General features: G+C 38.6%; 1 protein-coding gene across 1 annotated transcript; it reads right to left on the bottom strand.

Moving 5' to 3' along the window:
• Window positions 1-1,462: 1,462 nt before the first annotated feature.
• On the bottom strand, window positions 1,463-2,572 carry LOC138905446 (uncharacterized). Its single transcript, XM_070193970.1, has 4 exons — window positions 2,497-2,572; window positions 2,185-2,370; window positions 1,928-1,995; window positions 1,463-1,846 (listed from the first exon to the last, which is right to left on the bottom strand). The coding sequence occupies exons 1-4, from the start codon at window positions 2,570-2,572 to the stop codon at window positions 1,463-1,465; spliced, it is 714 nt and encodes a 237-aa protein (XP_070050071.1).
• Between the last annotated feature and the right edge of the window lie 11,407 nt (window positions 2,573-13,979).

Here is a 13,979-nt window from a genome sequence, read left to right as displayed (position 1 = left end):
CCAACATTTCCTATTTCTATGCCAGCAACTGAACCAACCAACACAAGGCTATTTTAACGATTTTCTTGGCTTTCAGACCCAACAATAGAAGATTTAAACCCATAAATTACCTATTTAGTTTCATATGAAATTGGTTCTTCTCTCTCAGTCGCAGAACGAAAAGAATCATCATAATTTTATGGTCGTTCTGCTTGACTACCATGTAGCATATCATTCAATTTATTTGCTTGTTCTCTACTAGCCACTATTTTTCGTGCAAACATCTTGACATGCCCTTTCTTGGGGGTTTGGGTGGTTGAAGGTGTGGGTGAAAGTTCTTTGGGTGGTGAAGAAGGGTTCTCAGTGTTCTTGGATTTTTCAGATAAGTTTGCCATTTGATCAGTGTTGGTAGATGAAGAATTTCGAGAGATGTTTAGGGTTTAGCAATTTTGATCTTTAGAAAATGAGAGATGAGAAAAGAGGGTAGGGTCGATCAATTTAAAAAGGGAAATGTTGAGTGTATAATGACAAATTTTGGAGGTTTGAAGTTTAATCACATTGGGAGTCAGTTTGAAGAGGTGTTGGACTCTTCCCCAAATATATCGGCAATTATGGCACGTGGGTCTCTTGGTAAAACTGGTTCATTTGTAACTAATTGGTTCAAAAGGAGTTTGGGATAAAGTGAGACTCTTTTCAGACGATGAATCGGGTTCTTCACTGAAAGTTCTCTTGTGTAAGACTGATTCTTTTCAAAGAAAATAAGGATAATATCATTAGACATCAGTGAGACATTTTAGTACATGACACAAGAGTATACTAATAAAAGTATGAGACTGAGCAATATTTAATCAAATTTATTTCAGAATTCACAAATTATCTAACCAATCATTGAGTTAAAATCGATTTCTTTTAGGTGATCTTAATCATCCCTAATTATAACCCGTTCCTTTCAAAGTGACCCTTATTCAAAAAGTTTGTGAAAATGTCAGCAATTTTCTTATCAGTAGCACAAAATTCCATAGTGATTAAATTCTTCTCAAAATTATCCCTCAGAAAATGATGCCCAATAACTATGTGCTTAGTTCTTCTGTGATGAACTGGGTTCTTAGTCATACTGATTGCACTCGTATTGTCACACCAGATAGGGATACAACCTACATCAATTTCAAAGTCCATTAATTGCTGCTTAATCCACAACAATTGAGCACAACATAAGGCATCATCCACATACTCAGCTTCAGCAATAGATAAGGCCACATAATTTTACATTTTTGGTGGCCCGAGATACAAGACATGAGCCAAGAAAATGTGTCATACCTGAAGTGATTTTTCTATCCACTAGAAAACCTTCACAATCAACATCAACATATCCCACTAAATTAAAATTACTATCTTTTGGATACCATAGGCAAAGATCAGTTGTGCCTTTTAAGTATCTCAAGATCCTCTTAACTGCCTTCAAGTGAGTCTATTTTGGATTTGCCTAAAAACTGGCACAAAGTCCTACACTAAAAACAATATCAAGTCTACTAGCAGTGCGATAGAACAAAGAGCCAATCATTCCCCTATACATTTTCTGACCAATAGATGAACCTGGTTCATTCAAATCCAATTTTGTGGATGTTGCAATAGGAGTGTCAATTTCTTTGGATGTTCCTTCCTGGTTTTGTTGCTGAGGAATAGGTTCATGGACAATTTTCCTCAAAGTTTGAGGATCAGTTCCTTGCTGGTTAGTTCCCCCAGTTAGGTTGCAATAGGTGGAAGGACCTGTTCCATCACCCGTTATTTCTTGTGCTGTAACTTTAGGCTGGACTGTGGTTTCACCATTTGAATTTCTTATCAGACCAATCTCTTCATCATCTTGTTCCTTCTTCTCAGAAAGAATGTTAGTTTCATAAAAAATAATATGTACATTTTCTTCTACACACATAGTTTTTTTGTTGTATACCTTATATGTGTTACTATGTGAAGAATATCCCAAGAATACTCCCTCATCACTTCTGAGATCAAACTTTCCTAGGGAATCTTTTCATTATTGTGAACAAGACACTTTCATCCAAATGCCCTAAGATGGGATATATTTGGCTTTTTTTCTTTAAGTAACTCATAGGGAGTTTTCTCAATAAAAAGTTTAGTCATGTACCTATTTATGATGTAGCATGCCGGGTTCACAACTTCTGTACAGAAATCTATGAGGTAATTTACTAGCAAGTAACATGGTCCTAGCCATTTCCTCCAATGTTCTATTCTTTTTTTCAATTACTCTATTTTGTTGTGGAGTTCTAGGAGCAGAAAAATTATGATCTATGCCACGCTCATCACATAGTTCAGAAAACTTAGCATTCTCAAGCTCAGTGCCATAATCAAACCTAATTGATGCAAGTTGATTACCTAGTTGTTTTTGAGTTTTTCTAACAAATTAAGTGAAAAAGTCAAATTCTTCATTTTTAGATGTTAAAAATAGTGTCCAAGTAAAGCTAGAGTAATTATCAACAAGCACAATAACATATCTCTTACCACTTCTGTGCATTGTCCCCATTGGCCCACATAGATCTATATGGACCAGTTCCATCGACCTGGTAGTACTCGCCATTTTCTTACTTTTGAAAAAAAGATCTTACCTTCTTCGCCATTGCACAATCCTCACAATATCTTCCTTGAATTTAATGTTAGGCAGTCCTATCACCAAGTCCTTATAGACTAGTTTATTGAGTTGACTTAGACTAGCATGTCCAAGTCTCTTATGCCAAAGGAGGGGATCACTGTCCATGGCACTCAAGCAAGTGAGTTCATTATCTAAGAGTGTGGACAGATCCACGAATATATATTTTTCATTCTTCTTCCTTGCAAGATTTTCTTTCCATTTCCAAAGGAGACAATACCTCCTTTAAAGGCCACAAGTGAAAGGAACCTTTTTCTTATTTCCTATCATGTGTTTTGAGAAACCTCTTTCCATATATTATTTTTGGATGCTCTCTCTTTCCAGTGTTACCAGTGAGTGAAAATTCTTAGGAAGTATTAGGTATTTATTTTTGGGATCCCATTTGGGTGCAGAGTTTCTAAAGCCAAGTCCCTTTCTATTGCTACTACGGTGTTCTTGTAGCCATGAAAGTACATCAGAGGACCTGTTCCATTTACATGTTCTATCTAGTTCATGTTTAACCTTAGTCAAGTCCTCTTTCAAAACTCTTATATTTTCTTCCCTTTTGTATAGCTCATCTTTAACTATTCCTTAAATCTTCTTCTAGGTTGAGTTATATATCACTGACTATCTCTTTTCATATCCCTAACTTTAACTTTATATTTTCAGATCTAAGTTCTAAGACAATGTATCAAGGGCATGAACCTCGTTCTTCAAAACGGTATATTCCTTTTCAATATTACAAGCCTTTATTTTCAGGTTTTTACATTCTTCTTTTAAGAAGTTACACTATTTTGACAACTATTCTTTTTCAGAACTTATATTCTTAGATTCATCAATTAAATTTAGCAATAGTTCTGATAGTCTATATTTAAAAAGGAATTTAATTTTATTCTTTAGGTGCAAAAAACTTATCTCAGATTCTTCATCAGGTTCATCTTCAGATTCTCGAATTGCTATAAGAGCTCGTTTAGCATCATGATCATCGTCAATGTCCTCATCTGAGTTGTCTTCCTAAGCAACAACCATTTTTTTGGATGGCCCTTTGTTGTAGTTCTTTTTATAATGAACATATTCCTTTTTCCTATTTCTTATTTTAGATCTCTGATGTGTAAATATCATGGAAATCACTACCATAGGATCGAAGACTGTCGACAACTAAGAGAAGAAGTGGTCCAATTATTTAATAACGGGCACCTCCGAGAATTTCTGAGTGATCGAGCCAAAAATACTTCAGGAATAGGGACTCCAACAAATAGACTGAGCAAGAGGAACCTCAGCACGTTATCAACATGATCGTTGGTGGAGTCGACGTCCCTCAGGGGCCAATGCTGAAACGCACTAAGGTGTCCATCACAAAGGAAAAACGAACCCGAGATTACATGTTAGAGGGGACCATCTCTTTCAACGATGAGGATGCTGAAGGAATCGTGCAACCGCATAATGATGCACTGGTAATATCTATACTCATAAATAAATCTCGAGTTAAGCGTGTGTTAATTGATCCAGGTTGCTCGGCCAATATCATCAGATCGAGGGTTGTAGAGCAGCTCGGTCTACAAGTCCAAGTAGTGCCTGTAGTACGGGTTTTAAACAGATTTAACTTGGTTTGTGAAACTACTAAAAGGGAGATAACCCTGCCAGTGAACATCACCGAAACCATTCAGGAAACAAAGTTCTACATGATCGAAGGGGATATGAGATAAATGCTCTATTCGGAAGGCCATGGATTCACAACATGAGGGAAATACCCTCAACACTACACCAGGCATTGAAGTTCCCCACACCGGGAGGGATCAAGACGGTTTACGGAGAATAGCCGGCTGCAAAAGAAATATTCGCGATCAATGAGGTGATCCCGATATCCGCACTCTCGACATCAAGGAACCCGAAGTCGGTTGAGAATGAAGAAATTAAATAGCAATCACCGACACCGGCCCCGACCGAACCGGAGAAGCAAGAAGCAAGAAGCAAGCCTGTATGATGATTAAGGAGTTCTTAGGTCGTTCATCTCCCCTGACGATTCTGATGCCACAAAATCGATGGTTGAGGAGCTGGAGAAAGTCATATTGATCGAACACTTGACCGATCGAAAGGTATACCTGGGCACGAGGTTAATTCCCGAGCTCAGTAAAAAGCTCATTAAATTTCTTATTGCTAACGTGGATTATTTTTCTTGGTCCCATCTAGATATGTCAGGGATCCCGTCCGAAGTAACCACTCATAAGCTAAACTTGGATCCGAAGGTCCACCCGATTAAGCAGAAAATGAGGCCTCAGTCCAAAGTCAAGCATGCATTCATCAAGGACGAGGTATCTAAAGTCCTTAGAATAGGTTCCATTCGTGAAATTAAGTACCCAGATTGGTTGGCTAACGTAGTAGTAGTGCCTAAAAAGGGAAATAAATTAAGAATGTGCGTAGATTATAAAGACTTGAACAAGGCGTGTCCCAAGAATTCTTTTCCTTTGCAACGACCAAGCACGAGATACTCATCTTTCTCGACGCCTATTCCGAGTACAACCAAATTCGAATGGACCCGAGCAATCAAGAAAAAACTTCTTTTATCACTAAATTCGGCACCTATCGTTATAAAATAATGTCGTTCAGACTAAAAAAATGATGCTGTTACTTATCAACGCCTAGTAAACCAGATGTTCGAATAACAAATAGGAAAATCAATGGAAGTTTACATTGATGACATATTAGTTAAGTCCCTGTTTGCAGAAGACCATTTGAAACATTTACATGAAACCTTCAACATACTGGAGAAATATAAAATGAAGCTGAACCTGGAGAAATGCGCATTCAGGGTCAGATCCGTAAAGTTCCTTGGATTCATAGTGTCCAACCGAGGGATCGAAATCAATCCCGATAAAATCAAAGCTATAGAAAATATCGCCGTGGTGGACAATATCAAGGCTGTTAAGAGGCTAACCGGGCGCATAGCCGCCCTGGGCCGATTCATATCGAGGTCTTCCGATAAGAGCCATCGTTCCTTCTCATTATTGAAGAGGAAGAATAATTTTTCATGGACCCCGGAGTGCCAGCAAGCTTTGGAAAAACTCAAACGGTACCTTTTGGGTCCATTCTTGCTCCATACTCCGAAGGTAGACGAGCAATTGTACCTATAATTAGCGGTATTCAGGATAGCGGTAAGTGGAGTCTTAGTCCGGGAGAGGAAGGTACACAATTTTCTATCGATTATGTTAGCAGGACTCAAGACGAGGCCGAAACGGGATACCCTCACCTAGAGAAATTGGCGCTCGCTTTGTTAAGCGCCTCCAGAAAGTTAAAGCCATATTTTCAATGCCATCCCATATGTGTCATAACTTCTTACCCACTAAGGACACTAATGCACACACCCGAACTATTAGGCCGATTGGCTAAATGGGTCGTAGGAATTAGCGGGTACGATATCGAATATCGACCCCGGACTGCCATCAAATCTCAAATTTTGGCAGATTTTGTGGCCGACTTCACGCTGGCCTTAATGACCGAAGTTGAAAAGGTTTTATCGTTAACCTCAGGGATTTCCTCGAGAATCTGGACACTCTTTACAGATAGTGTCTCTAACGCAAAGGGGTCCGGACTCGGCATTGTGTTGAAGCTGCCTACAAGTAACGTAATTAGGCAATCTATTAGAACTGTGAAATTGACTAACAATGAGGCCGAGTATAAGGCCATGATTGCAGGTCTCGAATTGTCTAAAAGCTTGGGGGCCAAAGTGGTCGATGCTAAGTGCGACTCCCTTCTTGTGGTAATCAAGTCAATGGGACATTCAAAGTGAAAAAGGAACGAATACGAAGGTACTTGGACAAATTACTAGTAACGCTGCATCGATTCAAGGAATTAATCTTATAGCATGTACCCCGGGATCAAAATAGTGAAGCTGATGCTCTGGATAACTTGGGGTCATTGATTGATGATGACGAATTCAGCTCAGGAATGGTCGTACATCTCATAAAATCGGTAGTGGAAGAAGGCCATGCTGAAATATACTCCACAAGTTTAACTTAGGACTTGAGGAAACATATATAGACTGCTTGAAGACTGGGACGCTGCCCTCAGATCCTAAAGAATAGAGAGCTCTACGCATGAAGGTAGCCAGGTTTAGCCTATCCAAAGGTACTATGTTCAGAAGAATGTTCAATGGCCCACTCGCCATATGCTTGGGGCCGGGGGACACCGAATATGTTTTGAGGACAGTTCACGAAGGCACCTGCGGAAACCAATCGGGGGTAGAATCTTTGGTTCATAATATAATCAGAGCCGACATTACTGGATAGACATGGAGAAATATTCAAAGGACTTTGTATGAAGATGCGACGACTATCAGAGGCATGCACCAATGATCCATCAACCCGGAAAGCTATTACATTCGGTCCTGTCACCTTGGCCATTAATGAAATGGGGAATGGACATTGTCGGTCCCCTGCCATGAGCACCCGGTAAGGCTCAAGTTATATTGTTTATGACTGGCTATTTTTCTAAGTGAGTCAAAGCTCAAGCATTCGAGAAGGTCCGGGAAAAAGAAGTCATCGACTTTATTTAGGACCACATAATATGCAGGTTTAGAATACCGACCGAGATAGTGTGTGATAAAGGGAAGAAGTTCATCGACATCAAGGTAAGCAAATGTTTCGAGGACCATAAGATAAAAAAGATCTTGTCAAAACCCTATCATCCTAGTGGAAACGGACAGGAGGAGTATACGAACAAGACCATACTTCAAAACCTTAAGAAAAGGTTGACCGATGCCAAAGGGAAATGGAAAGAAATTCTGCTAGAAGTCTTGTGGACATACCAAACGACCTCAAAATCTAGTACCAGGGCCACTCTATTTTTGTTGGTCTACGGTGCCAAAGCACTAATACAACAGATAGAAATATATTATAATCGGACTAACACCTACCGTCAACAACCAAAGAGGAATGTGACTACTAGGTCTGAAAGCACGCACTGCACTCTTTTTCCATTGAAATGGTTTTGTCCCAAATGAGTTTTCGACAAGGTTTTTAACGAGTCACCAGTAAATCATGCTAACTTAGAATCGAAGACTGGTTTTAAATCGGAGTCTCATCAATAGTATATGAGCCCTCTCAAGATGGACCTCGAATATTGGGGGCCATCACCCTCAGGTCGAGCTTATTAGCAAGGAAGGAAGGAAACTTTGTGCTTAAACAGTCTAGGCTTGGTGGTTAGGATTTATTGTAAGGGCCAAACCGTCAAGTGAATCGTGCCCACGTAGACCACCTTAGCCATAATACGATCTTTTACACGCTTACAATCTTGTACATTACACACATAAATGAAAGAAAGTGTTTACCTTGCTAATACACGCTTTTTCTTCTTAAAAAGTATCGAGCCTAAGGGTTATTCCTACCCGGAGACTATTGAGCATAAGGGTCACCCCTATCCGAGACCAAAGGGCTACCCCCACTCGGGGACTGTCGTCCAAAATAAGTTCGGACGGCTCGGATTATCGAAACCCAGAGGCACAAGACCTATTAGGTAGTGATTAAACCTAAAAGGCTACGACTACCCTAAAAACAGTTCGGAGACGTTCGAAGTCTGTAATAAAAAACATAAAGCCTTCAACAAAATTCTAAACCTGTTCAAAGGTTACCCTCGACAAAGGCATAGTCTAAAAATATTTACGCAAATATCTTAGGGAAATTTTCGGTTGTTGGCCCAAGTGAAGGTTAGTTTTGAAGATTGACAAAGGAAGCTCAGGCATGAACCAAGTCCATCCCTTATGTACATAGACATAGGCAAATTCGAGCAATGCGGGATGGACGTGAATGAGATAAGCTTAACTTGGTATAATTGATATCTCCTGATTGAAAAGGTTGCATAATTGATAAGGAGAAGGACTTCTTAGTCAAAGAGAACACTATCCAAGATAAGGGAGGAGTTAGAAGTTGAGATCAACTAGAACTCTTCCACCAAGGAAGAGTAGCATTAGGACTCTAGTTATTTCTTCATCTACTAACTCTATATATTGCAGGATGTTCTCATTCTACAGGGATGCACAAAAGTAGAAGTTAAACGTGAAATGAGAGCAAAATAGCAAGGCATTTTACAAGCAATTCGTGTGTGATTCAAGTGTGCAAACCTGAAGCTACATGAACCAGATAGAAGAACCAGTTCCAAGTGTCTATATTTTATTCTAGTTCAATTATAGTAGGTGTTTTCATATTGTACCTTTAAGCTTTATCTAGAGTCAAATTGTAATAGGTACTTAGAGTATTCAAGTTAGAGTTAACTTGAAGTTGTCGCAACAGTTAGAGGCTGGTTGCCATAACAGGATTAGAGTTAATCCTAGGTTTACAAAAGTGTTTTGTAAATGCAATTTTTGGCTCAGTGATTTAGTGGAGAGTTTGGAAAAATCTTACTGAGAAGTAGATCGTGGGTTTTTCACCTTTTGATCCAGGTGTTTTTCACGTAAAATACTTGTGTTCTTTACTTTCCGCATTTACTATTTCAACAATAGTAGGTTAAGTAACAATTAAAAGAACCAGGACCTTTCATAATCAGTTTAAGCGAAACATTGGACACCACACAAATCACCCCCTATTGTGTGGTATTGAAGTTAAAACATCAATTGATATCAGAGTAGGTTATCCTTGAAGAGGCTAACACTTTAGGAGAAGATCAAGATGAGTGCACCACCTGGAAACTGGGAAGGGCAATCCACTGTTAGGCCACCACTCTTCAACGACCAGTATTACGCTTGGTGGAAAAACAGGATGAGAAATCACATCATAGGAGAAGACTATGAGCTATGAGATATTGTCACAGATGGCCCACTGGCTACCATGAAGATAAATGTCGAAGGATAAGAGGTGGCAAAGACAAGAGCTGACTACACTGCTGATGACTTGAGGAAATGGGAGAAGAATACTAAAGCCACGAAATGGCGTATTTGTGGACTCAGTCCAGATGAGTACAGTAGAATCCAAAGTTGTACCACTGCTAAGCAAATCTGGGACACTTTGCAAGTGGCCCATGAAGGAACACCTCAAGTAAAGAGGTCCATAAGAACACTACTATATTCTCAATATGAGAATTTCATCATGAAGGAAGGGGAAACCATCCAAGAGATATATACAAGGTTCACCACACTGACAAATAAACTTAAGTCTCTTGGAAGGATTATTTCTGAAGAAGATAGAGTTGAGAAGATTTTGACAAGGGTTCTGCCAGTTACTTGGGAGAGCAAAATCACTGCCATTCAGGAATCAAAGAACATTGCCACTCTTAAGTTGGATGAGCTAATTGGAAATCTCACTGTTTATGAACTTAGAAGGAAAACCATAAAGATGGATGTACCCAAGAAGGAAAAGAGCCCGACACTCAGAATCACTAAAGGTTCTGATCTAGAAGATGATGAAATGACTATGATCACAAAGGACTTCAAGAAGTACCTAAAGAGAGGAAAGGCTCCTTCAAGAAATGGAAGCTATAGAAAATCAAAGGCTCATGAAAGGCAAACCAATGAGGGATGCTACAAGTGTGGTAAGACTAATTATCACATCAAGAACTGCCCTCAATGGGAAATTGAATGGAAGAAGGAAAGAGCTGAACGAAGAAACAAGAAGAAGGAATAGGTTCAACCCAAGAAGAACAAAAGATCAACAAAGGCTATGATTGCTACTTGGGGAGAAATCTCAGATGAAAGCTCAGATGATGAAGATGGAGATGAACAAACACTTATGGCCATTGGAGAATCTAATGAGGAATCTGAGGTATGTGTAATTCATCTCAAAGACAAGATTAAATTTTTGTCTAAAAAATATCTATCTGAATTACTCCTAGATTTCATTGATGAATCTGAGGATGTAAACAATGAAAACGAACAACTGTCTAAGGAATGTGTGATTTTGAAAGCAAAGTGTAAGAACCTAGAACTTAGGGTTAGTGAGACTATAAGTGAAAATACTGCATTAAATAACCATGGTCATGCATTTGAATCAAATGTCCTAGAACTTAGATCTGAAAACCTAAAACTGAAATAAGGAACAAGTAAGAAGACAACCGATTGCACACAACTCACTCTAGAAGAAAATGTAGGTAAACTAAAAGATGAGTTGTATAAGAAGGATGAGCAAGTTAGAATTGTGAAAGAGGATCTAGGCAAAGTCAAGCATGAACTAGACAGAACTTGTAAATGGAACAGGTCCTCTGATGCACTTTCATGGCTACATGAACATCATAGTAGTAATAAAAAAGGACTTGACTTTGGAAATATTCCACCTAAATGGGATCCTAAAAGCAAGTACCTTACACTTCCTGAGAACAAGATTTGTACTCACTATGGTAAAACAGGTCACTATAAAAGTGAATGCAATGCAAAAGAAAAGGCAATCCAAAAGAACAAAGAATTTGTTCAAGGTAATAATAGGCTACCAAGTTGGGCTAAAAAGAATCTAATTCATCCTTTTGCCTATAGAAAAGGACCCAAACTAGTTTGGGTTCCTAAGTCTAACCCCTGATTTCCTTTTGCAGGTCCAAGTGAAGGGGAGCAGCCAAATATGGTACATGGATAGTGGCTACTCAAAGCACAAGACAGGAAGCAAGAACGAGTTCCTTTCACTTGAGGACCTCAAAAGAGGTAATGTTTCCTTTGGAAATAAGAATAAAGGTGAGATCATTGGGGTTAGAATGGTAGGTAAGACTGATTCTCACTCTATTGAGAATGTCTACTTGATAGATGGCCTAAAATACAGTCTAATCAGTGTATCACAACTGTGTGATAGAGGTAACTTGGTAGCATTCACCTCTACCAAATATTTTGTGATTAATCTTACCACTGACAAGATTGTTTTGCAGGAAAAAAGAGTGAACAATATATATATTATAGATCTATCCACACTTTCAGAAAATGAACTCATATATATTGTAGATCTATCCACACTTTCAAAAAATAAACTCATTTGCTTAAGTGTGTTGGACAATGATCCCCTCATTTGGCATAAGAGACTTGGACATGCAAGTCTGAGTCAGCTCAACAAATTAGTCTCCAAGGACCTGGTGATAGGGTTTCCTAACATCTAGTTCAAGTAAGACAAAGTGTGTGAGGCTTGTGCAAGGGGGAAGCATGTAAGATCCTCTTTTAAATGCAAGAAAGTAGTAAGCACCACTAGGACGATGGAACTGGTCCATATGGATCTCTATGGTCCAATGAGAACATTAAACAGATGTGATAAAAGATATATAATGGTGCTTGTTGGTGATTACTCTAGGTTTACTTGGACATTGTTTTTAACATATCAAGATGAAGCATTTGACATGTTCACTTCTTTTGTTAGAAAAACTCAGAAACAACTAGGTAATCAACTTGCATCAATTAGGTCTGATCATGGCACTGAATTTGAGATTGCTAAATTTGCTGAATTTTGTGATGAGCATGGCATAGATCATAATTTCCCTGCTCCTAGGACTCCACAGAAAAATGGAGTAGTTGAAAGAAAGAATATGACACTTGAAGATATGGCTAGGACTATGCTTCTTTCTAGTAAACTACCACATAACTTCTGGGCAGAAGCTGTAAATACTGCATGCTACATCATAAATAGGTGCATAACTAGACATCTTGTAGAGAAAACTCCCTATGAGTTACTTAAAGGGAGAAAACCAAATATATCCCATCTTAGGGCATTTGGATGCAAGTTCTTTGTGCACAACAATGGTAAAGACTCCCTAGGCAAGTTTGATCCCAGAAGTGATGAGGGAGTATTCTTGGGATATTCTTCACATAGCAAAGCTTATAAGGTGTATAGCAAAAGAACTATGTGTGTTGAATAAAGTGTTCATGTGGTTTTTGATGAAACTAACATTCTTTCTAAGAGACAGGAACATGATGATGAGGCAATTGGGCTAGTAAGAAATTTAAATGAAGCCACAGCCCAGGCTGAAGCTGCACTAGAAGAAGGAGCAGGTGATTGAACAGCTTCTTCCACCCAGAGCAACATGACAATGGGAAGAGAACAAAGAGGAAATGATCCCCAAACCTCAATGGAACATGTTCCACAACAACAAAACATTGAAGGAACATCAAGGGGAAACCAGTTGGTTGTGAAATCTTACAATTATCAAAGTTCTCATCCCATTGAGAACATAATTACTGACCCAACCTTTGGAATCAAAACCAGATCTTTGTGCTTTTGATGCTTTCTTATCTCTTATTGAACCTAAAAATATTGCTGAGGCTTTGCAGGATGCAGACTGGGTAAATGCAATGCAAGATGAACTCAACCAATTTGAAATGAGTCAAGTTTGGCATCTGGTGTCAAGACCTAAGGACATATCAATAATTGGCACAAAATGGGTCTTTAGAAACAAAATTGATAAAGATGGAACAGTTACAAGGAACAAGGAAAGATTGGTGGTTCAAGGATATAGACAAGATAAGGGCATAGACTATGATGGAACCTTTGCTCCAGTTGCAAGGTTGGAAGAAGTAAGATTCCTCATAACCCTTGTTGCTTACACGGATTTCGCCCTTTACCAGATGGATGTCAAGAGTGCCTTCCTCAATGGCTATCTAAAGGAAGAAGTGTTTGTCAAGCAACCTCCGGGGTTTGAAAGCAACGCGAGTCCTGATCATGTGTACAAACTTGTCAAAGCACTTTATGGGCTCAAGCAGGCTCCAAGAGCATGGTATGAAAGATTATCAAAGTTTTTGCTTGAGCATGATTACAAGAGAGGTAAAATTGATAATAATTTGTTCTTGAAATAAAAAGGTAAAGATCTCTTGGTAGTTCAAATATATGTTGATGATATAATCTTTGGAGCAACTACTGATAAGTTAAGTAAATAATTTGCTAAACTAATGGGAAGTGAATTTGAAATGAGCATGATGGGTGAGCTTAATTTATTTTTAGTCTTACCAATTAAATAAAATTCAAATAGAATTATGATCCATCAACAGAAGTATGTAAAAGAGTTGCTTAAAAGGTTTAAAATAGAAGATTCCAAAGAAATTGACACTCTTATTGCAACAGCTACAAAGTTGGATATAGATGAACCTGGTTCATCTATTGATTAGAAGTTGTATAGGGGAATGATTGGCTCATTGTTGTATCTCACTGCTAGTATACCTGACATTGTTTTCAGTGTAGACCTTTGTGCAAGATTTCAGGCAAATCCAAAGGAGTCTCACTTGACTGTTGTCAAGAGAATTTTGAGATATCTAAAAGGCACCACTGATCTTTGTCTATGATATCCAAAAGGTAGTAATTTTAATCTAGTGGGATATGTTGATGCTGATTATGCACGTTTTCTTGTGGATAGAAAGAGCACCTCATGTATGACACACTTTCTTGGCTCATGTCTTGTGTCTTGGGATACCAAAAAG

The sequence above is a fragment of the Nicotiana tomentosiformis genome, chromosome 2 (genome assembly GCF_000390325.3).
Source record: "Nicotiana tomentosiformis chromosome 2, ASM39032v3, whole genome shotgun sequence".
NCBI lineage: Eukaryota > Viridiplantae > Streptophyta > Magnoliopsida > Solanales > Solanaceae > Nicotiana > Nicotiana tomentosiformis.
This window is presented reverse-complemented; position numbering and strand designations above follow the sequence as displayed.